This window comes from Pseudochaenichthys georgianus, chromosome 6 (genome assembly GCF_902827115.2).
Source record: "Pseudochaenichthys georgianus chromosome 6, fPseGeo1.2, whole genome shotgun sequence".
In the NCBI taxonomy this organism is placed as follows: Eukaryota; Metazoa; Chordata; class Actinopteri; order Perciformes; family Channichthyidae; genus Pseudochaenichthys; species Pseudochaenichthys georgianus.
In genome coordinates this window covers 19,978,470-20,006,320 of record NC_047508.1, presented here as the reverse complement: position 1 = coordinate 20,006,320, position 27,851 = coordinate 19,978,470, and the positions used below count along the sequence as shown (strand labels likewise).

The 27,851-nt window shown below is 44.5% G+C and overlaps 1 protein-coding gene across 1 annotated transcript in view; it reads right to left on the bottom strand.

Annotated features, from left to right (window-relative positions):
- Positions 1-27,851, bottom strand: part of abtb2b (ankyrin repeat and BTB (POZ) domain containing 2b) — a 42,801-nt gene that overhangs the window by 8,586 nt on the left and 6,364 nt on the right. Inside the window, exons 2-3 of the mRNA XM_034085459.2 lie at positions 7,904-8,053; positions 3,316-3,526 (exon numbers count right to left, since the gene is read on the bottom strand). Coding sequence (XP_033941350.1) covers positions 3,316-3,526; positions 7,904-8,053 — 361 coding nt within the window. The remainder of the gene's footprint in view (positions 1-3,315; positions 3,527-7,903; positions 8,054-27,851) is intronic.

Here is a 27,851-nt window from a genome sequence, read left to right as displayed (position 1 = left end):
TAGAGTGATACGAAAGTCCTGCTTCTGAGGTGAGGAAGGGCAGAGGGTTTGAGAATCAATGTTATTCTTCTGTTAATGGGCTTCACTCTACACACATTGGACCGTGTGAGTCTGTTCTTTTGGTTTGTGCATTGGTGCATGTGCGTCTGTCTCTGTGAATGCCACGAGGCCGCCGCCCTGCTACTTTACTGCATGCTTGCTCCAAGGCACTGGCACTAATCCAGAGCTAAAGCTGCTCCAATCAACCGTATGAAGCTTTTAACGCTTATTGATCCATCGGAGAGATTTTTTCTGTCTTTCACTTCATCAATCAGCATTACACAGCCTCTGTTTTAGTGAGCAAAACACTGTCTCTGCATACTGAAGCGGGAAGTGTTTTTCTTTTATGGCCAGGAACAGTGGTTTTCCAATAGAATACTTTCAGCTGCCGGTTTTTTACCTTAATTAACCTTTAATGTTGTTTAAGTGTGGTGGGTGGGGGTTGGGGTGTAGAGGATATACACAAATCAGCTAAGGCCATATGTGTGTGCAGACCTTTACCAGTGGCCCGTGACTGCGGACAGATGGAGCATGTCTGTACCTTTACCCACAGCTCCGACTCCTCTCTAACAATTATTCATCCCTGCTTTTTTCCTCAAACCCTTCTCCCTCTATCTAAACTTCCCCTGGCCGACCCCTGTGTCTAGGTTATGCCCCTCAGCTTGAAACACAAACTGTAGCTTCATGTGAGACTCGGTGCAACATCAAAGCCAAGCCTCCTGTTAACACTGAAACTAGATAGCACTTCTGGCTAGCCTGCTGACCCGACATGCTACGGCTCCACACTGAGAGCACCGGGATGTAGAGCCACGTACATACACTCTCCCACACATGTTCACACACACATGCACTTATAAAGCTGTGATTGATGGCGCCCTTGTCCGCACCACCTGGCTGCGCATGAACTGATAGTCGCCTCAAATTGTGGTCAGGTGTGTTTGAACTCTAACCTGTCCAACATGAAAAGCGAAGACTTTTCTTCCCAGGACATACATGCTGTACTTGCCTGTATGTTCATTATCGTGGAGCCACAGTGATGGAGTCCATGTTGTAAGAAACTTCAATCAGGTCTCAAAGCAGACCCTATCATGCGCTGCAGAGGGGCAAGGTTAACCACTGATCCAGAGTCAGATTACTCTCATAAAGGCTCCATAAGGGGGAGTGTAACTATATCTGATGTATCTGTGGTTAGACTTAAGCACCGCTGGCTACTTCTTATCAGAGAAACACATCTATCCATTAGTGTTCCCTTCCATCCGCCGAGGGAGGCAGAGGGTTTGTAAATGCTTGTTTTTGGAGTAATTCTAGCAATAAATAGATTTTTTTAATAACTTTCAGCACAAATAAAGTGGTTTTTTTCTACATTCTGATTTAAAAAGGGGTGTGAACAAGCAAAAATAAGTAGATAAACAGACACTGGTGTTTGGCTCTGACACTTTGTGCCATTTAATCTCCAATAAAACATAATCTGTAATAACTAAGCACCAGGATTTAAAGGATAATGATATAAAGGGCGTCTCTCTTGGTCTCGAGGACTCTGCAACACGGTTCTCACCAGGCTCCCTAACATGTTGTGGCCCACACAGATTTGGTGGTTTTGGGTTTCCACCAAAGATTGTATAAAGTTTTGAACAGAGGGTGAGCCAGAGCGATTGAGAGGCCTGGTGTAGGAGAGCGGTCTGTATTATTACCAGGCGTTCGTGTTGTAATCACTACCAGCTTTGCACTGCTTTAGTCTATCACCTGAGTCTGTCACACATGCTGATGCTAACAGACACCACACATGGTCGCACAGAGAAGCATGTGGGCACATAGGTGGATGTCTTGAAAGAAAAACATAAAGTCACAGATGTTTCAAAGTATACAGTATAGCATGATGCTAAATCATGTCATCCTGCTCACATAAACTAGGCTGATATACACCCAACATTAAAACATATGACGACTTGGGCGAAACAGCCAGGATGGGGTAAAGAGAGGTGTGTATGTTCTGTTTGGTTCTCTTTGATGCTAATGAGGAGCCCACCTTTCTTTGCTCACTCACACTGTGTTTGTACATTATTAAATGTATAGAAGCCAGCTGGCTTTGAGTGCATACACGTGTGTGAGAAAGACATTTTACTGATTTCCTTCTGTAAACTTTTTAAGGAAGTTTGATGATATCGCTTTTGTAATACCTTTAAAATAAACAAAAAAACACATGAATTTAGAGACGTTGAAACATTGGTTGAAGAAAAAGTAAGAGCTGCATCCCATTTGTATGCTTGAGCTACCTTTAGACGGCTCTCCATACATCCTTCAAAGAAGTGTAATTAACCTTTACACATAGAGGAGCACTTTCCTCTGACATTTTTAACATATGGTTACTCCGGAAGGAGAGACAGATGTGAGGGCAGACTGGAAGTACCTTTCTCATACACATAATTGTAACTAATAATGTTAACTTACCTGACGGCCGATAATGTGTTGGTTTTATTTCAACAGCTGCTGAATATATCCATTACTTGTGTATTGTTATACAACCCACGTTCTTATCAGTTAATTTGGGAAGAAAAGAGATTTGACTCAGTTGAGATACTCCTGGCTTTATGTGGAAACCCAATAACATTAAACACACTTTCCCAGAATAAAGCCAAAATGATGAGGTATTCTGATAAAAGTAAATCGTCTGGATCAAATGTAATTGTGACTTGCTACTTGTGTCTTCAGGCTGTCCAAATATTTTCAACCACTTTTCTCAGGACCGGAAAAAGACAATAATTAACGTAATTGTTTTACAAAGGCACGCCAAGGAAGATCTGAGGAGACCCTTATCGAATTAGAGACCATTAGCAACTCTTCAAAAAGCCTTAAATCACTAGTCTTCAGCCTAATTTACATTCTGAAGGTGCGATGAACCCTTCTTTCAGACTAACATTAACACCTGGAGTCCTTCGTCACCTCTAATTAACTAACACTTCAATGACTAGGAGCAACGGAATCAGGAGGAAAGATGGTCTGTGAAAAGCTGTTCACTTGATTAGAACCTGTGTGTTAATGTCTGAGGGGGTGTTTGTGTATTTGCATGGGTAGAATGGTGCCATTGATAACATTTCTGTCAACCAAATCCAATATTGGATAATCCCAGATGTAATATGGAGAACAAAGCATTATATGCATGACAGAAGATGAAATAATACTACAAAATTGTCTAAGATTAGATCTGTTATTTCACTAACTGTGGTAGACTTTGGTGAGCATTGAAAACGCTTGTGTCCGCCCATGCATGACTCCTACCTCTCTTTGCTGAGTGCCATGCGTGGGGGGTCTAAATTTGGATTCTCCATGGACTCCATTTGTGGGCAGCGCAGGAAGTAGTAAAGGGTGTGGAGGGCGTCCGGCGACCAGGACACGGGCTGCTGGGGACGGGCGTGTCGGGCTGGGCTCTGTCCTGGGCGCACCGAGCTCAGACGCTGCATGTGGTGCATGGCACGGGACACCAAGTCACCTGGAACACAGGAAGCAACAGACGGGTCAGAGTCAGATGCTTAAGTAGAGATTGGTTCTAGGAAATACCAAATAAATACACATAATGAACACATTTCTTTCTTGTTGGCTCCTAATAGAATTGGATGGATTTCCGCTTTTCCTAAACCACTTACAATCAACCCTCCTTTACTCTGATTACCATTGCTCCGAGTCTCTAGTGGTACTTGCCGTTGTCATTATCAGTGAGCCCCGCCAGACGTCCATCTAAACAGCCATTCATCCGTAATCATTGAAGGAGCTAATGGGCTAACAGACAGTTGATCACAGGTGCTAATGAACCGATCAACTGTGTCTCTATGAATGTATTTAAATCAGTGCACTCAGCATGGAAAGCTGGGCGTCAGTCACATGACAACTACAAGGTTAATATATGGGCTTAAGTCTAGTATAAAACGTTGCAAATAATGACGTGTGAAAAAACACTGCTGTGCTGAGATAAAGACATGAGGAATGTGCAGTTTATCAGAAAAGGCATCCACCCACACAGTGAGCTAAGTAGACAGCCATGCGCACTTGGATAAAGGCCAATTCAGATCACTGGATGTGTGGTTTCACATAGAAACCTACTGTAATGCACACAACACAGAAAAGAGGGAGTATGGCTGCAGGGAGATAACATCCTACTGCATGAGTATGGGGTCATAGCAGGAGTATAGAGGAAAGACTAAATATCAGCTGTCACAGGGAGGGGACGTGGGGGAGGGGCAGAGAGAGGGAGCGGTAGGGAGGGAGGCCAGGTTGAACTTGGGATCGTGTAACGCTCATTTAGCATAATTGCCCCTGGGTTAATTTCTAACCAGATTACCAAGAGTGGGAGGCTGCCCGGGGGCCAAGGCTGGAGAGTGTGTGTGTGTCTATATTCAGGGGTTTGGGGTACTTTGAGATGGGGGGGGTAGATTAGGGTGGCCCTCCCAAAGCAAGACCCCACTTCGAGCTGAAGGGCCTCCTTTGTGTTCACCACCACCAGCAGTCGCTCCAGGAGGTCTCCTAGGAATTCTTGCCCAAGATGGAGAGCCTCTCCTCGGCTCTCCAGCACTGATTGTGCCCCGAGGCTAAACCCAGCTCCAGGGGTCAGAAGCATATGAAATACTCCATTCTAAGATTACAGTTTATATTGGGAGTCCTCGTGAAAGCCTTGGAGTCAATCAACTTTGACATGCCAGCTTTTTCAATACATATTGACTAAAAGTGCCTCTTAGGTCAAAGTTGGAAGATAATAAAATGTTTTAAAGCAAACAAAGATTTCAACTGTAATGTAAATCAATTCAGTAAAAAACATGTACTGATTTTATTTGGACTCAGATTGCTAATTTGCTTCCCAGGTTTTAGCACAAAGCTCATTTAATTGTTGGTAAATCCAATCCAAATCTTTAAAATGTTCTTTACTTAACTGGAAAGTCAAATACTCATCATTTCCCATAGCTAATAAAGGCCGCTGCTAAACACTCAAATGCGTATGGACATTCAGAGCCAGTCTACAGCTTACACTACATTTCCAACCATTTTGGATTTACCTGGCTGTCCAGTACCATCCCTCCCTCCCATGTTCCATCATGTTTCTGTGTGCTGTGTGCGTCTGGCCAGGTCCAGGCTACAGATCCAACAGCCTGAGCAGTTTAGCACAGATGCTCCTCTGTCTGCCTGGTCTCCTGGCTCAGATCAGAAGGCCTAATCCTCTGTGTTTTTGTTGTGTGCATGCATATCTGTGAACACATGCCTGTGTGTGTTGGTAGGTGTGAAGGATGCCAGCCCTGCCCAGTACAGCCCAGCTTCACACCACCACAGAGATGTGGCACAAAGAGACCACTGAGCCAGGGAGAGAAAGAGTGTGTCTGTGTTTGAGAGTGTGTGTACACTTTCTTAATGCCTCACTAACGACGGCAGTGTATGAACGTGGCCTTGTGCCGGACGAACAAACGGCAGAGTGTTAGTTCATTTGGAGAAGGAAACTTGCCCTCACTCTGACCAACACTACACCAGGCCTCCTCCTCTCTCCCTGCACTGACAACCTCACTCTTCACCTCTCCACCTTTCCATCATTTCCCCTTACCCCCGAATCCCTGCTTGGGCAAATATGGACTCCATCCTTACACTTAATCCCTTAACTTTCCTACTTCCATCCCTTCACTTTGCTTCTCTTTCTCACTTTTTAATGACCCGGCTCCAGCTCTCCATCATCTGCCAACTCCAGCAGAGCCTAAACAAACCAGATGTACAGTACAGTACAGTACGACTGTGTGTGTCTCCATGCCGCTCTGTTTACCAACCATGTGTATGAAACATGGTCATCAGCATTAAGTACCAATGAGGTCCTTCACCTCTCAGCATGTAGACTTCCCCTGACTAGATGCTTATGTGAAGTCTCAGAATTGTAAAGAGATATTTGAATTTAACACCAATCACACAGTGTGTAAATCAAACTGAAAATGCAGCTTTAAAACAGAGAGGCATTCACAGCTTCTGTGGAATACCCAGTACCATGTACCAACAGGCCCGCCTTAACCTGCCATCAGGCCCTGGGGCTGATAGTTTTTGTAGGCCCCATATTTAAACAACAAATCAAAGTCATTTCCTCTGCAGGTCTGTGATCGCACTTCTCCACTCTGCTCTACGCGCGCCTGGTCCTCTCCTCCAGATGAGTGACGTATCGGGCCTCCCTCATGTATCTGTCCGGTTGCCGTTGGCTCCCCTCCACGTAGCAAGTCCTCTTGTCGTCCTCTCCATCTCCTCCCCTCCCTCCCTCCTGTCTGTTTTTCCTCTCCCGCTACTCCATCGCTATCAGAACCAGACGGCCTACTTGGCTCCGAGGCACCGCTGCCGGCACCGCTGCCGCTCGGTACAGAACTAATCTGTCCTTCCTCCTCATCCTGGCCTACAGGTTTAAAATAACCTGTAAGCTTCGACATGCTTTGTAATAGCTGCTTGTCTCCAAACTTATTTTCCCTCAACAATTTCCTTTCCCGAGCGCCACTCTCAAACTTTTTCTTCTCAAACTTTTTCTCCTAAACAACCTTCATCTGTCACTCAATCACTCGCAATTTGAATAAGTCACATGTGAAGCATATTCTCATTCTGATTGGCTGTTAAGTGGTGCCCACTGACACAGTTACGGAGTCATCATGTTTGAGAAAAATCTCTGGAATCCATCGATCTGATTGATTAGATTAGATTAGATATTTTCGTTTGGATTACTGGTCTGATTACGAGTGTGTGTGTGTTTGTGTATTTTTGCGTTTGTGTGTATTGTGTTTGTTTCCCGGGGAAAACACTCACGAGAAACACCGGCTGTTTCAAGTTACTCCGTTCTCCGCTTGTAATTATGCCGTTACAAACTTCAAAGTTGTATTTATCATCTGAATTTGCCGAAACAAGTTTAATATTCTGAAAGCCAAGACTTTGTTTAATTGAGATCAGATGAAAACAAACTGTAACGAACCCTGCCGTGTTATCTATGATTACTATACGCCTTACATTAATAATTTCAGCGGGGGGAGGGGAAGCAGCGCTGTGGAACAGCAGAGTGGCGAGGGAGAGCTGTCTTCTTCCCTTTACAAGCTTCAAAAATGTATTTATCATGTGATTTTGGAAATAAAAGTTTCATATTCTGAAAGCCAAGATTTTGTTTATTTAAAAAAAAATTAAAAACACCCGAAATAAAAAAAATATATATTTGAATTTTTTTTTTTTTTAATTGGCTCATGATAGGCCCCCGATCTCCGTAGGCCCCTGGGCTTCAGCCCAGGTCAGCCCGTGCATTAAGGCGGCCCTGTGTACCAAACAAAATATATCACTTAAACAAATACAGCACATCTTTTTTTCCAGTTGACTAACTTGACTGAGATAGTTCCGTGACACACAATGCTTAGAAAAACAGACAAAATACAATCAGGCACAATCACTTTCCTCTCCAGAGCTTGTGTGTAAAGCAAAACTGTTCCATTGGTTATTTTCTAAGACTACGCATGAGATAACTTTCGCAATAAGGCACACACTGAGGGCTTATCACCAGACAGAACAAACAAAAAACGCAATTCTTTTATCTTGGCTTGGCTTTTCGGGTGAAAACACACTATCTGTCGTCCAGAGGCAGTTCACAATGTGAAAGTTCCAATGTGTGTTTAGACGACGATCAAGTCTTTAAAAAATACAATTAGTTTGGCAATTTCTGGGAATGTTTACTTGTCTGTAATAATAAGATGTTTAATAGCTTAACTTTTTATGATTTCTTCAAAGAGCTCAGAGGTATTTCACAGATGAAACACTTGATAGGAACATAATCTGCTGATAATAAGTGGGACCAGGACCACACACACATCTCTGAGCTATGTGTACTCACTGAGTTCAGAAATGCTGCCCACACAGGTCGCCAGCAGGGACTGTTCCAGCGTCCTCAGCTCCAGCTGGGCATAGGCATCCTCCCTGCTGTCCGCCGACGTCTGATGGTTCTCCGTGTAGGGACTGAAGTGGGCCGGGAGAGACAGAACACCTACAGAGACAACAAACAGAAACGTTTGCGATTAATACGATGCTTCTGTGAGCGGTGCTAACACGCCTGCATAACTGTCGGCAACATCCATCCACACTGCTTCTGCAGAAGTCCCAAAACAACTGCTGCTGGTATTTACATAGTGTATTTGTAATCCTGGTAACATGTAACCCCACACCGCTGAGGGCAAATAAACACACGAGGGAACACGAGCCTTGCTATCGACACGTTTGGGGAAATAAACCGAGCGCTAATGCAAAGAAAACAAATGCACACTGCATCACAAGCAGGCAGGGCCAACAGAAAGGAATATCACAGACTAAAATCAAGTTGGAAATCCAGATTATGCATTTCCCTTTAATCCATAAACATTAGGTTTACAACACACGCTCTACATGCTTGATTCATACTTGTCATATCTGGAGGAACTATTCAACTGAAGAGAGTTCCAGAATAAATATTATGGCTAAAGATAATGTAAACAACGGTTTGGTAATGGTTCATATTTTGGATGTCATCAATCAAGAGTTCTAAAAGGGTCAAAGACCACCAGAAGTCCAGGACCCTTACAGACCTACTCTGACCTATATTACACTTAGACAAACACACACACTGACACACACACACTGATGAAGAAACTAACACATGTGGTTAAGAAGGAGGATATGCAATGTGTTTCCACACCTTCGCTCACACGTACCGTAAACAACATGTAGTGTTTGATGCACTGAATAACAACACTTCAAGATACTTTAAATACGATTTAAAGAAAGGAACTTTGTTTTGAGTTCAGATTTGTATTAAAGACCAACATCTGTGCCCTCTGGCAGACCCTGTCATCCAGACAAACTGTATGCTATATTTTAGGGAGAAGCTTTGGAAATCTGTATCGGATAACTCTTCATACATTCTGACGACAGACGGATAACAATATGTTGCAGTTAAACACCAGGTCTGCTCTTTGTTCCTCACGACGGCTGCTTGTCAAACGTATTGCTGGTAAAGCGCTAACATGCTATTATATAACCCATATGTCCTCCTGCTCTGTCACTGCTGTAACTCTCTTCTCATTGGTTTTCCAAATAAAAAGGATAGAAATCGAGAGCATAGGCCGGTGTGTTCTGCCTCTTCGTATCTCTCAGCTGGCTGTTAGCTCCCACACCCTCATTAGCTCAGGCTGGAGCAATGTGTGGTTGTCTAAGAAGCAGAGCGTGTTGCTAGTGACTGTGCACTGCGTAGCTGCCCGAGCGGTAACCTTTATGTTGGCTTCAGTAAGAGAAGAGAGCTCTCCGCCAAGCCAGGGGAAATGAGTGGGTGATGGCTGATGATCGAAAAACATTAATGGTTAAGAGAAAAAAGAATTGTGGAAGGTTTTACAAAGCCTGAGGAAAAGCCTCATCATCTCAAACTCTTCCTTCTCTCCCACAAGGGAAACGATAGACTGCCATCCCTGAAATGACATTCCCATGTGCTTCCGACAAGCGGTGTCCTCTATCGGAATCTGAGAGGGACGTTGACAAGAGTAACAGATGATGTGTAGAGACACATTCCTATCATATAACTCCAAAGTCTCTTCTTTTCAGCACAAGATAATCATTTATGATGAGCAGACTGAAGTTAGGCAAAGGGCAAAACATTTGAACCAGTAAACTGAAATACTTATTTCCTGACAATACATACTCTGCACTGTAAACGGTGTGTGCGATGGCTGAATGTGCGTGCACTGCAGTAAACATGTCTGTGCCAAAGATTAAGAATGGTTCAAGCAATACCTGCTGCAGGGAGTCTCCCAGGTATGCATCAGAGGTGTGCCCACACTTTGACTAACAAGTATACACAAAGCTCAGCGAGTGACCATTATAACTCCTCCAGATCTGCCAAAGCAGACAGAGGACATATGGCTTCTGGTTTGCTATGCTAGTGTGCTATCATCACAGTTTGGACACTTAATAGACTGCCTTGTTGCACAACGTGTGCTGGATGTTGCATTGAGCGGTTTCAGTTGTCATAAGTGAGTGCGGAGATCTGTCTTATCTGCGGGTAAACACTGATGAGTCTATTCTGCAGAGTGAGGGCTCTGTCTAATATAAGATCACTGTGCAAATACACTTGTCTTTAAAACACACAGCAGGAACCATCACAGAGTGAAATGCAACATGGTGTTGACGGTGTATACAAAGCACACATAGTATTTTACAATACAAGGAGAGGTACGTTATGACTATATGGCATGCGCTGGATGTATACATCATCCAGGCTGTATATCAGATGCTCTATACATAGTGAAAGGGAGTTATTATTGCAGAGAGTTGGAGGTACATGATTATATGTTGACTTCCTAAAAGCAAAGCCCAAAAGCAAGGGAGAAAGTCACTTTACTCAACAGCAGTACTTCATACATGAGGATATAACTAAATATATGTTGACTCCAGTAGAGTTATGCTGCCAAAGGGAATTTGGTCTCATACAAAAAGTGTAACCCCCCCCCCCCCCCCCCCTTTCCAGTACTTTCTCTGCACCATCTGACTTGTATAATATGTGCTGACTCCTGCTTCCAACACAATGGAAACGGCTGCCTCTAGCAGAGTACGGCTGCTACAAAGAGCATACTTGCGTCAGACAACCACACCGTACACAAGCTTCAACGCATCCCTGTTCCCTCACACACACACACACACACACATCCCCATACACCCGTGTGTGTGCATATAAAGTGTGTTTGCACCTCTTTGATGTGTCACTTCAGGTATTTTGGTCATTATAATGAGGGCTAAGCTTTTGCAGATTGTCAATCATTCCTTAAATTGGATATAACTGCAAATAAATGTGGGGTGAAGCATGTGGAGCTCTAGAATGTTCATATGACCTTGTGAGGATCTCTCATCTCCCAATGAATGACTAATAAGTCCTTTTCTCAGTAAAATAGGTGGACATTTTTCCATTGTTGTATTTTCAAGAGACGCCTAGCTAACTGAATTAGCGTGCTCCTGAACTGCCTTCCTGTGCACACACCACCTTGTTTTATGGCCACCATAACTAAAGTGGCCTCCATAATAGAGTAGGTGTTACTGTATGGGACATGTAAATGAATACCTCATTCAGAAATGGCTTGATTCCAACTCATGTCAGAGAGAGTCATGGCCCCTGAGGTGTAAGACCCATTTTGAGAGACTCTTTGCCATTCATGTGGGTGAGGGTTTATGGAAAAATCTATATATTTCGTGTGGGCAAAATGAAGGTCTGTGCAAGACTATGTGTCTATGGGACTGAGCAAAAGTGTGCACATGTATTTAGATGTACTGACTTACTGTAGTGTGTTTCACCAAGAACGGCACACTGAAGTTATTCCAGTCTTCAAATTCGATGGTTCAAAATAGAAACGGAATAATACCTGGAGGACTAATTAAACCAGTATAATGAACCGGTAAACAGTATGTGTTCAGCAACCATTAAAAACAACCCCCTCAATTTGCTACTTTAAATAATACAAGACAACTAGGCTACAATGTTCAATTAATTATTTAAATGTCCAGCTCCTGAAAAAATATCATACTTGAAATCCATAATAAGACCTTGATTTTATGTTTATTTGACATGTTGTGTTATTGCTTTTACAGGATAATCTTTAGCCTATATTTAACATGCCTAAAACTGACATAGACAAGGGTAATTTTAAGAAATGTTAATATATTTTCTTTTGATTGTCCCATGTTCCTTTAAAGCTGCAGCAATATTCACGCACCACCACACTCGCAGTAGTTCCCACAGTCCCACCCCGCTGCTTGCTTCACCGCTGAACCCCAGCCTGCGTCATCTGAGCCCGATGAAGGTCCGCCAGCCAACCAGGGCCTGGCCCACCACCACCACTAATATCACAAGCAGCTCAAGCACTATATGCATCATTTTAATCTGGCAATGGAAGAGGTTAGGGATAAGACAAAGAGGAGGGGATGCGAGTCGAAGCTGAGAGGAGGAGAGGGAGCTTTGGTGGAAGACAGATGAGTCATGCAGAGGAGGGATGTAACGGAGACTGGGGAAGGGGAAGACAAGTGGCACAAGGGATTCATTCTTTCGCGGTCATTATGGTTTTATGTTGTGAGGTTCACCCTACGAATGTCATGTGGGAATCCTAGCTACAAGTCACGGCTGAAACTCACCACCAGCCTGCGGCGGTCCCCGTCCCATCCAAACTATCTCTCAAAACCACAACAACTCCTCCTAGCTCAGCCGACCAATCACTCACAATCATGTTTGACACGCTGCCATAACAAGGTCCAACAACTACTTTTTTTGTTATGCTGAAAGTTCTTGAAACTTTGCCCCGGTGGGCTGTCACTCTCAATTAGAAGCTTTTATGAGACGTATGACATTAAAATCTATTGTCTGGATATCATAAAACGTTTAACTGTGACATGGTGCTAGAATGGGCCAGGAACACAAAGCTACACTAATGGAACACATTATGTTTCACACAGGCCTTGACTCGAACGCTTAACGGCTCCTTTGATATCCCACGTTATCTTCTAATGGCAGCATTTGTTCTTTCGCACAGGCTTGGTAGCAGAATTAGGGTAAAAAACGACTTTGGAGGATTTTGGAGGACATAACTGCTTATCATCATGAATACTTTTTCAGCAAATATTTGAAAGATATGTGGGTTTCACCTTCAATAAGCAGCCAGAAAAAACAGCTCCAAATGCTCAGACCATGGCAAAACCTCACAGTATAACGTTTGGGATGTTCATTTCTGAAGCAGCTAAGGACACTGTTCACCATGCAAAGCTTCTATTAACATAAATTGTACATATTTTTTAATGAATTTAACATTCAAAACACTTGTATCAAAGTTGAGTTCTTACATTAATAGTAGAAGAATACTTTAGGACATGAGGGGGTAACACATACAAATATCTTGCAATAAGTAAGGTCATAAAGCTACGGGCATATAACCTTAAATAGTTTACTGATGAGCGATCCGGACCTTGAAATACTCTCTGTATGTTGCCATTCATTCACAGAGCTATTTCATCTCTGCTTCCACCAGCTCAGCCTTCATCACATTCCTGGACCATAATTAGTCTGTGTGCTGATTTGTTTTGTCTGCGGTAGAGTGTGTGAAAGACAGAAGGACATGATCAGCTTAGCCCCTGCTGAAATTAATCTGTCACACACACACACACACACACACACACACACACACACACACACACACACACACACACACACACACACACACACACACACACACACACACACACACACACACACACACACACACACACACACACACACACACACACACACACACACACACACACACACACACACACACACACACACACACACACACACACACACACACACGAGCACCTGCCTTGTCTCCTTTCACAGCCTCCTCATTCATTACAGGGTGGATGGATCAGAGAGTCGGGGAAGGGGGCTTCAAAGACACTTCCCCTGCCCAGAAAGGAGCTCTGATTCTGGGCCAGGAGGCTCCACGCTGCTCCCTGTGTGGAGGCTGGAGGGTGGACAGTCACACAATAGTACAGTGTGTTGAAGGACTGGGTGTGTATCCCCCCACAGTATATTGATCTCCTCTGTCTTTCACAAAGTATTTCACACAACAAAAGAAAAGCCTCATCTCATGTCCATGGAATCTAAGGCCAGATGTGATCCTTCACTCACCGGCCTGGCCTCTTGTTCTCCACACTCAAAAGCACCAACACACCTGTTTTCCACACATCAAACCTCACCCCCACACACTCCACAATGTTGTGGCCCTTTCTCAGAGAGTGTGTGCCATAAAGGTTTTCTTTTGTAGGCACTGAGCATGACTTCTGGGAGGAAACCACTGAGATTGATGAATGAACTTTATTGTATGTGTATGGCTCTCTGCAGAACCAGAGGAATACACTTCATTCAGTTGTGCTAACTGAGTTTCAGCATATAGGGTTAAAAATATCTCCATGTTTGCTTGCTCTGGCGGACCCTCATCACATTCCTTATCTAAACAAGATTCAAGTGGGACAGAGGGGCTTTTTAGAAAGTGGTCTATTAGTATTTCGGCTAAAAATAATCATTTCATTCTACGAGTTAGTATATACGCGTGTCTTTCAAAATACAATCTACCGATGTGGATTTAGGGATAGACAGAGAAGCATTCATGAGCTAAAGCTGCTTACAGTACACTTGACCCCTCACTGGGATACTCAAGCTAGCAATTCGAGATGTTTCTGATTTAAACGGCATTACTTTTACTCACCTGACTCAAACAATAACACACACACACACACACGCACGCACACGCACACGCACGCACACGCTGGTTAGCCTGACAACATATCAAACCATGATGGACAAGTAAAGCGGGGTCTGGTCGATATCCCGTGACGCCTCTGGTGACCCCCAGCTGCCAGGGGTCACGGGTCAGAGGTGGTGCTCAGCTGGGTCTAAAAGAGGAAGTGACCTTATCAGCTGTGTGGAATGGGTCTTCCCTGAGTCACCGAGAGGAACACCCACACATCACTAATCACTTCAAGACACAAGCTAAGATGGAAGGAGAGGAAAGCTCCTATATTAAAGTGAAGGAATTAGTTGTAGGGTTGTGCCTGGTCTGCCTGGTGTTCTTCTTGCTGTCCAACACTCTTTTGCCCGTAAAGATGTTTTCTAGGAGGTAAAAGCCCAGAGAAGGTGAAAACTAAGATTGAAAAGTTTAAAACAAAGACTTGAATGTGTGACATACTACCTGCACCCAGGCTTGTAGTAAGGTTTGACTTATCTTTCCACTGTCAGAAATCCTCAATCAAAATGTGCAAAGGACTAAATGTGTTTCTCCACAATTAAAATAAAAAAACATCAACAATACAAATAGTGCAAGCTCAGGCATTACATCATCCTGTCTGTTTTCACTGATATAAAGGTTTTGTATTATTGCAAATATTACACTACAAGCCTTAAGGATGATAAATGTGTTATTTAGAAACACAGCTGGTCGTAGGAAAGAATAATGCCAACATGTTGATCTATAATGTATCTATTAGTTATAAGTAAAAGAAGGAGTGTGGTCGTGTTTGATTGACAGCAGCTGGCAGGTGGAGGTAGTAGTGAAAGGTAAAGACCACACTAGCATCTAACCCGACCGCAGCATGTAAGTTTACACACATGTTCGATGTGTATACGATGAGCAGCTGATTATCTATCTAGCCTGGAAACTCACTCTGGAAACTCACTCTGGAAAATGCAGGACAAGGTCATTTAAGGTTTGTCAATTAGATAAGGAGATGTTAGCCGGAAAGCTAATGATTTCTCAATATATGCAAATGGTTACTTTGTGGTATTCTGTAAATTCATTACAAGACTGGGGGAATCCATCATGAAACAACTGCTGAGCTGTAAATGTGGTCTCAAATAACAAACCCACTGCCACCACCCCTGAACAAACACACACACACACACACACACACACACACGGAGGATTTTGAGTGGTAGGATTCAAGATGGCTTTGGTTTCCCACAGCCCCCAAAAATATTGCCATAAGCTCCTCTACACAACTAACCCTAATCCTAAACATGACTTCAGCGTCCCCCCGTCCCCCATCCTCTCCCGTGCTTTACTCTCCCTCTTCGCTCTCTAATCATGTTTTATACTTTACATTCCAGGCCAACCCCTAGATGGCCTGTGGCTATCTAGTCTCATGCAGCATTCCCCTGTCTCCATATGTGACGCCACTTCCAATAATGTGCAGCTAAGGGACAGTATGGCTCCATTATTGGATGATTAGCTTTTATAGGTTTCACTGGCTTATTGTGCAGTAATTGAGCTGGAAATACACTACACTGAAAATGGAGGCTGGTTTTGTTTTCTTTATGATATAGGACGACGGATATTACATACACCCACATGCACATAAACATTTAACCCCAAACACGCCCTCTCATAATCAAATCCACTTTGGCTTTTGGGATGATGTCACCATTGGAAAACTCTGCCAAAAGGTTGAGTGTGTGTGTAATGGTGTCAATACATGCACTTCGGGAGTTATTCTCATTAGTAGCATTTTTTTGTATTCAACAGCTCACTATCACTGTAGTAAAGACGGCACCTGATTGGCTGGAACCGATCTAGTGCTGGCTGTTTTATTTGCCCATTTCAAATAGAAACAGTTAACCTCCCTTTAAGAACAAGCTGCCCTCTATTCAGTTCCTGGACACATCACACTATGGGCAGCAGGCTGGGCAAAGAGGCACAAAGTGTGTGTGTGTGTGTGCGCGAGCGTGCGTGTGAGTGTGTGTTTGCACTAATTGCTCCCATTCTGTCTGTGTGATCAGCTCATTTGCTCTGAGAGCGAGAACAGAGAGCCAGTCAGCTTGGATGGCAGACAACACTCTCATTGAGCGAAGGCCTGAACCTGAACTCTGGATTACGCCGTTGTTAATAACACATGCAGGCACACACACATTAAGAAGGTGAATCACAGTAACAGACTGAGATGGAGGTTCTTATTCTTTTCAGGAGAGGAAACTCCAGTGAAGTGAACTGGCCAGTTGGCTGTTTGGATGTCTCCCAGAGGCCTAAGAACGCCTCTGACTTTCACATGTGTGCAGTGATGGATGTTTGAAACCACTTACGAACAAATAAACATGAACTCTGGCCATTTGGTGTTAGTCAGACTTTAAGTCTTTCCAATATGGATTTAAGTATTTTCAGCCTTCAACTTTTAATAAAAAAGAAGAAATGAGCAAGCACTAAATATATCTGAACCTTGACCGGTGAAGTGGGCAGGGATTTGTTAGCACAACACTTTTTGGAGAACTGTAAGGATTAAAACATTTTGTATCTGTTAGGACCAATTCACTCGAGCTTCATTTACTCCCTTTTTTCACCTACAATGCAGTTTGTCCATGTACTGTATGGGTCTCTGTCTTGGTGACATCATACCACTTCCTGTGTGACTCATCTGATTTGTTCTCTTAGACTCGACTTAATCACCGCTTGCATTTGTTTCATGCTTCCTAATTAGTCATTGATACACTTTTGCCACTATAAAACCTTTACATTTAGAGCTAATCTCAAAACTAAAATGTGGCATTTTTTATTATCACTCCTGCATGAATCACATTTATCATTCTGTGACTCACCAAGTCCTTCTTAGTTTGAACTGTGACTTCGACTCCTTCTGTCTTCCTTAATTATTCTCTCACATACTAAATCGAGCATTCACACACACTCCCAGATCAAAATCAACACCATTTCAGAACATTTCACAGCACCAAATCCTTTCCAGCTTACTTGTTCAGATATAAACTCTTGCTGCTGGTTCTCACAGTCCGACGTGAACTTTGATATTGGCGTTTCAAAGAACTGGATGCAAATTCCCCGATGTAAATCTAAAGCAGCTTTCTGCTGATTAACATTCCGTGTTGGGCTGGGTAAAGGGGCAACATCATGACGCAGAACGGGGTGAGTCAAAGGGGGGGGGGTGTGACATGGGTGGAGTGATGCTAGATGGATTAGGATTAAGGACGGCAGGTTCACTCACACTTTCAATCACCCTGTTCCTGTTTTCCTCCATCTCGCTCTCTTTCAAACTGTACCTTTAAAGTGAGTAGAGAGGACAAGAGGCTCAGGAAATGAAAGGCAAACCACCGATTATCGTTCCTTTACAGAGAAGTGCTTTGTACACCATTTTGTGTATTGCTCTGTTTGGCCTTAATTTACAACTGCTAAACTGAGTGCAATGATTATTGACGTCTTTCCCAAAGGTTAACAGCACTACCCCAAAATATACACAATCCTTATACGCACGGTAAATGTATTTGAAGTATCAAAAGAAAGAGTTCTAATTGTATGTGCTCCTGTCGTTGGATTATTTGGATTATAACTGTGGAGCTGGCTACTTTATATACTGTTTGATAGTTGTATAACATTGCATCATATTTTGAATGACCTCTAAATGACTTTCAATGAGTGGCTACATACATCTCATATTCATGTGTAACAACCTGCACAGCAAGCTCAATAAACAAGAGAGGCTACATTAGCATCTATAGACAGAAAACTATATAGAGCACTTTGCTTTAAAAGGTCCATCATGCTCAAAGAGAGACTGCATTAAGGAGGAACAACCATCCACATACTTACTCCATCCCATAATAACCTGCCATGGATACGTTGAATAGAGAGGATGAGTAGGCAGCATTTCACAGCAGTGCTTAAACAGGCATGCAGCTCTTTTGTGTGCAGTAATGAGAAGGGCTGCTCTTTTAACAGCCGCCTGACTCCACTGCTGTCCACGCCATTGTTGACAACAACTGTCCTCACTGTGAAGCACAGGAGAGAGGTGAGAGTTCGATGCCGGGAGGGGATACTGGGAGGGTATTGGTCGTAACATCGGGTGGTAAGAGTGGGCAAAGCACCTCGTACAATTAGTCTAGAAATCAATGCCACTGTGGGAACATACTGGCCATAAATCAACAGACCACCCACCCTCAGACACACGATGACGTTCTGATATGTGTGCAGACTCTTTTGAGCACAGACTGAAATATTGGTGAGGTGTCATTAAACCATATATCATGTGGCCATGTGTCGGTCTCGCAGATGACAGCAGGGCATAAGCAGCAGCTTTAAATATTCAGTGTGTGTGTGTGTGTGACCTGGGTGTGTGAGGGACCTGCAGGGCGTGGTGGGGTGTCCCCCTCTTTAGCAGGAGGCAGTAAACTACCTCTAACCAGACCAGTCACCTCATTCAACTGGCTGTATGACCCATCTGACACAGGGGTTTACAGCCCACCCCTGACACTCACACACTGCACACACCCCTCGCACGTATACACACAGGGGGAGTGTCCACACCCTAAAGAGAGCGCCCTTAAGAGAAGACTCCTCTTGTGCAGTTATGTCACCTTTTGACCTACACATCTTCTCACCCACAAAGCAACACTTACTCACACAAAGACACACACTCACACAAAGACTCACACTCATGCCACCGTCCTCTATGTAACAAGTGCCCATGTGGTGGTCAGCGCTATGGGACGCACTCAAAATTAAACAAAGCCTCATTGTGTCCATGTCCTCCTCACACAAGTACACACACACACACATGCTTAGACACCTACGGTACCCCTACAGGTCCTGGACCTGGGGGGCAGCCATCTTGGTTGTCATTCTGTGCTTGGACTTCCTTCACCCCTTTTTTTTGTCATTCTTGGAAAAAACAATTGTGCTTACATGAGCATTCTTGATAGCACACTTTGTGATAAGAGAAATCGAAACAGCAAGATAAATGTTTAATTAAAAATAAAACAATGAAGTAAAGAAATGACACTTGATGACACTTGATATAAAAAGTGAATAAAGCAGAGTGTGGGGATCATCTTCCTCAATGTGGTGTGAATGGTGACACATTGTGAACATCCATTCTAAGTTTCAGTTCTGCCTTTTGGCAACAAAAGAAATCAAGAAACGGGTAATTGTTAGACAAAAGAATCCCCATCACCCTGACTCACCACTCACTGCGGTATTGGTTTCCTTTTCAAACCAAGCGGACAGTGTTTGGCTTCTGTGCAAACAGTGTGGTGAGTGTTTAGTGCGTCTTCCTCTCTGCAGGGGGCACCTGCTCACACATTCCTCTGCCGAGCGTGGCAGCAGCACAAATAAAGTTGTGGGTGGTGAGCGTGTGTGTGTGCATAATATGCAAGGGGGGGTGTTTGTTGCCCCGTGTGTGTTCCCAGCTGTTGCCTGTGCAGGTGCTACAGGCCCGCTTGACTCAGTGTGTGTCATTGAAATCATTTATAAGGTCATCCCAACAACTTCAGACAGGTCTGGTGTGTGTGTGTGTGTGTGTGTGTGTGTGTGTGTGTGTGTGTGTGTGTGTGTGTGTGTGTGTGTGTGTGTGTGTGTGTGTGTGTGTGTGTGTGTGTGTGTGTGTGTGTGTGTGTGTGTGTGTGTGTGTGTGTGTGTGTGTGTGTGTGTGTGTGTGTGTGTGTGTGTGTGTGTGTGTGTGTGTGTGTGTGTGTGTGTGTGTGTGACAGAGCAGATGGAAAAAGAAACCCAAGGATCACAGACAAGGAGCGATGTCACTTTGAGAGGGAATGTTGTCTTTTTTCAATCTCCTACATATTTCTACTAACTCTAAACCCAGAGCACTTTAACAAACGGAACACTCTGACAAGTACAAGCGATGTCAAAGCAAGCGTCCATTTTCCTTTGAACTGCTTAATAAGCTCTGCAATCCTCACGAGTGTGCATGTGTGTGAGTTAATGCATTTGTTCCTGAGAATCGCAGAAGACCCGGTCGATGCACTTTAACTGACGTTCCCACAACCCTTCCAAGCCACAATGACTATATAATAGCTGACAGACTCAAATCCCTTCCGAGCACACACACTCACTCCCTGGCACACATACAGCCTGGCCACATTGTATATTATCAACTACGCCCTTTACAGAACTTAATAAAACCACGTTCGGCGGGAAACAATGGATAAATCATCAGGAAAGACACACACTTCTCCTGTGCTGCAAAGTGAACAACATCAGGGAACAGGAGAAACCGTTTCCAGATTGGTGAACGGTCGTCCCACTCAGACGTGTAATATGTGCTGAGTGTCAGGGTCTAACCACCATGGGCATTGTTAGTAAATCATGACGAGAGGTGCCAGCCACATCCTGACCACACACACACCAAAACACACAAGCCCCTCTACCCTTCCCAGAGAGACCACACTGCCCAGCAGAGACCCTTTAAAGGAGTGTGTGGGTGTGTGAGTGTTTCCGAGGAATGTTTGTGTGTGACAATTTGGGGAGAGGACTATTCTTACACATGCTCACACATAGCTCCTGTGCGAACAGCAGACTAAGGGACCAATCTCTTTCCATTCTCATATTCCCACTGAAGGGGCTGTCAGTGTGTGTGTGTGTGTGTGTGTGTGTGTGTGTGTGTGTGTGTGTGTGTGTGTGTGTGTGTGTGTGTGTGTGTGTGTGTGTGTGTGTGTGTGTGTGTGTGTGTGTGTGTGTGTGTGTGTGTGTGTGTGTGTGTGTGTGTGTGTGTGTGTGTGTGTGTGTGTGTGTGTGTGTGTGTGTGTGTGTAAGTCAAATAGCCCCTCCTGCACGTCTGACAGGCTTTCACTCGACAACATCTCTCCTTTCTGCCCAATCCCACTGTTAGTTATTTGACTTCCTGTCCCATTCCAAGAGAAACAGGAACCCCTGCACTGCCAGCTCGGGAAACCCCATGACCACAGATGGCTAGACAGACAGGAGGAGAGGCTTGTGGGATATGTCATTCAACTGCTTGCCAAGTGTTCAGGGTTTGGGTTGGAACTACTGTAATCTCTAAGCGAGGAACATTCTCTCACACACATACACATTTCCACTCTACCCTAAAACTAATCCCATTTTCCACTTTCAGCCCGTGAAGTCTCAGAGGAGCTGATGAGAAGTGATAATTAGCTACATTTCACCTGATGCCTCTTGAGAGATGCATGGGAGTAAAACACACACCATAATGAAGACAGGAAGGAGCTAGGGAGAATGAATGTGAATGAGCATCTCCACATGACGGCTGTGAAGGTATTTCAAGACACACGTAGACCTCCATCAGCCATCCTCCCGAAATACATTTGATACCCCGGGAGTATGATGGATATTTACAATGGAGTTTCGACATCCCGGTAGTTCTTGCAGCTGATGGTATGACGATGCGTTCCCCAGCCGCGGTCTCTGAGCTACAGGTTCCCAGGAGGCACCAGGAGAACAGTGTGGGAAGTCTCTGGCTGACCCTTGCTGAGAGGACAACTGGCAGTATGCAAGGAGACAACCGCTGAGCCGGCGAATAAAAAGGAGGAGAAGTGAAATAGGGAAAGCAACAAATGGGAGGACAGCAGATTGAGGGGTGGCCAGTTTTCTATTGGATTTTCCGACTGCAGTGACTGGTTGCACTGGTTTAGATGTAGAGCTGCATGCAGAATTGTACAAGCCAGGGCATGAATAGTACTTGAGCTCATTGTGCGGGCGCTGACCTCACTAACGGCTACCACCACGAGGCGGTCAGAGAGTAATTACAGCCCTCAGTGCTGAAGTGCCCTCGAGCCAAGGTCCACAAGGCAGGTTCATCTCCTGCTGTTTTTTTACCTCTGACTGACCCTCGATCCCTCCCTGCTTTTCTTTCTTTCCCACGTTGCTCTGCTTTACCTCTCACACTGAGTAAGGTCGACACATTATACCCACTTTCAGAACCAACGAGGGTCTTTATCCCCACATGTTCAGCCATTTAAAACATTAATAACGCCGCTCCACTCTCCTTCGCTGTTCACTCCTCTGCGCAGTGTGCCACACCTTGTACAAGTCCATAATGGTTCATGTAAAAGTGTATTGAACGCAGGACACCTATTTCTTCTCTATCCGTGATCAGCAGTAAGGAATGAATATGCGAATTCATGCGTAGAGACAAACAAACATCTGTGTCGTATTCACTCACTGCCTCAAACACACACATGATACAATGTTATTGGTTTCCCTTCTGCAGGAGAGGATGATGGCGGCATTTCAAGACGTGTGTGCGGAACACAGGGAGCCAAGAAAAGAGACAACTGTGGAACGAAGAGAAGGAGGGAGGCTCGGGGAGGACGGAGCGATGGAGGTCTTGAGAGGTTTCCACGGGGTCATGACAAGAAGAGGGGCCTCCACTAAAGGGTGTCCTCCCCAGCATGAGTCTGGAGATGATAGCCATCCATCCCGGCTTGATGAATCTCAGGGATATCTGTTTTTCTCAGTCTTTCACACACACAGCAGATATCACACAGACATCCTAATGAGGTTAAAAAGCACTGGTTGTCACACCTGCATACAGGGGGAAGCCCACCACATGCTGATAGTGCAAATTCCTTTCCATTATTGTCTGTCTGTTTGCTATACTTATCAGTCGGTGTCTCTATCTCAAGTGATTTTAGATGTTCTTTTAAAGTGTGTGCGGACCGATGCTGTTCTGTGTGTGTTATCTTTGTCTTTTCAGATACTGGTACAGAGCCACAATGTTATCAGAGCCACAGACACGCATCCAGGCACCTCCTCACTGGGCTCTCACATGTGGGATAGACTCTCTGACTGCCATAAATTGTTCCATTGTTCTCCTAACATCAGATTAACTCTTCCTTGGATCCTGTCTGCAGACCTACTGTCAAAGCAAAGCCTTTCGGCATCACAAAATAAAACATCTCCGTAGACGTGTTGGTATGAAACCACCTCAAGGAGTCAAAGCTGCGGGTCAGCTGAGTGGCTGGGTGGCAGTTGCAGTATTTATGACGTGCTGACCCTGAGGCTCTCGACACATCTGCCCCCTTCAACCCCATCATGCAGACACGCCCGCCCCTTCTTAGCACCTGACTGGACTCCTGAAAGACTCCTTCTGTAGGAGGGCTTCCCTGGTGGAGAAATTCCCTTCCAAAAAGCAGACTATTAACAAAAGACAAAGCATATCATTGTTAAGAGTTTCCTTAATGGCTGAAAGCTGTCTTGACCTCTTGAGCTCCAGGACTTCCTCCTTCTTGACTTCTGTCAGAGTTAATGCTGGGCTGGGTCTTACATTTTATATTTAACTGTCAGGCTGCCTTTCAAAGTGGCTTTACGGTCCCTTTTAACAGAGGCATCATAAGGCCGGCCACTGACACGCACACACATGTATGTACAGTATGTGCACTGTATGGACTGTTAACTAATGTGAAACACATGGGTTCTGATGGGACTGCTTGTTCAATAGAGCCGGAATTAGTCACACTTGTTCCAAGGGCCAGCGGGGCGTAACAAATGTCCAATCCTAACATGTTTGATAACTCCATTGGGTTCACGTAGTTTAACAGGATCTGGTTTGATGAGCTGATGAACATGTTGGCATGTTTAGAGGCTGCTCTGGTCTTTGAGGTGGAGAAGGGAAAGCATTGAGGGGTGCGCTCTGTGCCTGGCTTAAGCGAGCGTCTGTTTAACTGCTGTCTGACTGACTTCCTCTGCAGAGACTGACACACACTTCCTGCCACCCAGCTACTAATAGTCCAATTCATATTCAGACACGGTCAATGGGAGACACAAGGCTCGGTGCAGAATGAAGTTCAATCACAATTAGAAAGCAAAGTGCACACATCTTCACAAGGACCGATCTGTTTAACACATGAACATTCCACAATCAAACAAGGCATCCTTTCATCAATGCGAAATTCCACCACATGAAATTCCGTCTTCTCTCTCTCTCCTTTCGCCCCTCCAATGCTCAAAAGGCAGATTATCTCAATGTCGAAGTGGAAACTTGGCGACCATGGCTGGAGAGTATCATAGCCAGAACTGTCTGTGACCCAGCCGTGGCACACAGATGGCCAACACAACACCGATAGACAGAGGCGGAAACAGAGAGACGGGAGGAGGTCGACACAGAGGCACGGCAGATGTATCTCAGAGACGGAGCCTACTAATTCCACGAAAAAGATTCAAATACAAAGTTTGACACATACTAACATTTGCGCACACATGTACATAGTTCTATACAGATGTAACCCACATGAGTAACATACCCAAAGAGACATATCCTGTACAGACATACAGTAACACAAACAAAGCGTCAGCTCAGAGTTTTGTTATCGCAGCCGCCGCATGGAGTCAAGTTTTCCCCGCCACACAAACCCAACATAGACTCAAACCAAAACATGCTCCTTAGCATGATGAAAGAAAACTCAGACGTGATAATTATGTGTAACAGCGAGCCTCTTAAGTCTGCAGCGGAAATACAGTCCAGCCTGATGATGACTGTTAACCCTAAACGCCATCTAAACCTTTATATGTTTATGCACACCTAACTCTTGACTCACAGTGTGTGGCAGGGACACACTCCGCCATCGCAACACTTTGGTTACTAACTTTCTCTAAGAAGATCTTCCTTTGGGATACACACTGTTTATTTTGGTTCCAGGAAGAGGTCCACATGTGCTGTGCAGATCTAATCCACAGAGAGAGACTAAAGGCTATGGCCAAGGGTGTCCTGTCTTGAAAGAGTCTGCTTTCCTGTGCCCACATGTGTTCTCCATATGCTCTCACTGTGCCCCTTCCCTCCTCTAACCGCGAGGGCATTCCAGAAAGCCTTACTGTACATGCTTTTGGTCTAAATCTGCTGTGTGAGCCGCGGTGGCTTTTTTAATCACCACGTGTCTTTCTGGTGGACCTTGACCCAACAGGTGATGTGTTTAGGAGAGACATAACATTCAAATGTATAGTGTATAAATGTATAGTAGGCATGGTTTAGGAGTAGAGAGAAAGTCGGCAATAGAAACACAAGACAGGGTAAGGTACACGCAAATAGAAGGGATGAACAGACAACGTTCCAAAGGGGCTAGAGATTGCAATCAATGAGGGTTCAGAGCAACCTCAAAGGACAGTCGAAAGACAGATAAGAGAGAGTAGAGTCAAAAGTAAGTTGGAGAAGAGCTGTTCTTTCCAGGCTGGTGGAGATGACCGGGTTTGATAGACAGGAGAAACACTGACATGAGAGGGACTCTAAATGACTTGAATAACCCACCGCCATTTGGTTGGCCCACTTTGGGGCAGGGGCGACGTGTCTTGTGATGTTGGCACAGGGATTGAAACCAGCCGCTGAGCCTTGATGTTTACATATGTGTGTGAAGCTCCGGACTCGACGCACAAACAAACACATTCCAGTGTCTGACAGAGAGACACGAGACAGTGGAGAGAGGACAAAGAGAGACACAATGATTGTTACCCCAATGGAAACTTTCCCAGAAAGTTAGAAATAATTAAGCCCTGATTGCCTTGTGCTTTTATTCCAAAGAGAGCTGCGTCTCCTTAGGTTTAGCCAAACAGGACGGGACAGAGTGTTAACTGTCACTCAGCCGCGCTCTGCTGACAGAAGAGGCAACACCAGACCAACACACACAAACAAATGCAACCTGAACATTAAACCCACGAGTCAAGCTCTCACATTGAAAGACACACCCTTGAATGAAGGAAGGCAAACATGTGTCCATTTAAAAAGCACAGATGCCATCAGTGCCAGAGGAGAGGGAAAGAGACATCAGAAGCAAGCACATGCAGAATGAATGTCGACGGCTGTGCTGGCCTACTTATGGCTCACAGGCAAAACACAACACACTAACTCCCCCACGTGCACACACCTCCTGTAACCTGTCGCAATGAGCACTTTGCAACACGTTCCGAACCTGGCACGCTCACCAACACGCCTGTCATAAAAGCTGCGGTTTCTTTTCCATTCTTATTCTTGTGCTTTTTCACTCTCTTCCCCTTTCGCTCTGTCCAAATCCTGCTTCTGGAAAATTGGCTGGCTGCTCGGGGTGTTGGAAAAACAGTTTCCAAACAGCATGCACGCTGTGAACTGTTGCTCAACCTGTACAAGATGGCCCGTGACGCTGGGCCTAACTTCACAGTGCAAGCCGCAGGTATATGAAGTACTTCACTTATTCCGACTGACGTGCTTTTCTTTTAGCAAAACGGCTCGAAAACCGAACTGGAAGGCAGTCAGTTGAGAACCAGACATGGAAGTCCTTACCAGAGTCCTTGTCCACTGACACAATGTTTGCTTACCACACCCTCTGTACACTCACAACCTTAGTAGTCATGCAAGTCGTAAAGAAAAGCATCTTCTTTTCTTTGTCTGCTTCTGTTTACGTGGGAGGGTCTGCCGGTGGAGAAAGCATCAGTGTAGAGGTGTTTTTGTTCCTACTGTATGTCAACTAAGATATCAAGTGAAGCGCCTTTTATCTGGTTAATGTAATCATAAATGCATGTGCAAGTGTTCTGTGAATGTCAATGAGATCCGTCCGTACATAAGCGTGAACAAGCTACATGTGGCCAGAGGAGGATATAGAGGCCCGTGTAAAACAGTGTGTCTACAGACGGGAGTGTTTGGAGCTTAGTCATTCAGGCTTCACACACACTGCTGCTCTGACTCCGCTGGACAGAGGTCACTGAAGGCATCACACAAAGCTTCTTCTTTCAGTCCCTTTACAAAAACAACAGTAAAGACTTGAAAGTAAAATAAATAAATCGCTTTCCTAGCATGAAAAACATCCAAAAGAAGTTGTGTCCTTTTGTATTCTCAGTGCAGCAGTGCACACATACATACACTGGCTATACTGATCCCAAGCAGAGAGGACACGTGGGATTATAGCTTCATCTCTTCCTCCAAATATCTCTATGACTCCATCCAGATAAGTAAGTACGCCTCAAGCCGATTTCATCAGAGAACACAGCAAGGGGTTATTATATCCAATCTCTGGTCAGACAAATCTGTTTCCACTCAAACCACACACCCTCTGAACTCTTTCTCTTCACTTTCCCCCCCACTCTGCCAATCCGATCTGTTTCTGTTATTAAATAGTATGACCAAATCCCCCTCAGAACGGTTCTGTATCGACGTCAGTAACTGGATTAATTTGTGTTGGAGCACACAGCAGAGAAGGCAATGCCTATTAGATATAACAATTGGGAGGAAATGATTTTGAAGTGGTAAGGAGCAGGGCAACCGAGAAACTGATTTGTGGTTTGATAGAGACTCAAAGAGTTTATTCTTTATGAGCTCTGTACAAATGTTTAAAAGCAAGCGGAAAGGATATGTATTTTCCACTGACACCGACTGAATGGAGTACTGTATGTGTTTTTCTTTGCAAACCATATGCTGTAACACTTAATCAAACCATGTCTGTTTTAAATAAGAGAGGGTGGTGTAGCTGTAAAATGGATAGTCTTTCTGCAGCACGACAGATCTCTGTTGGTGACTGA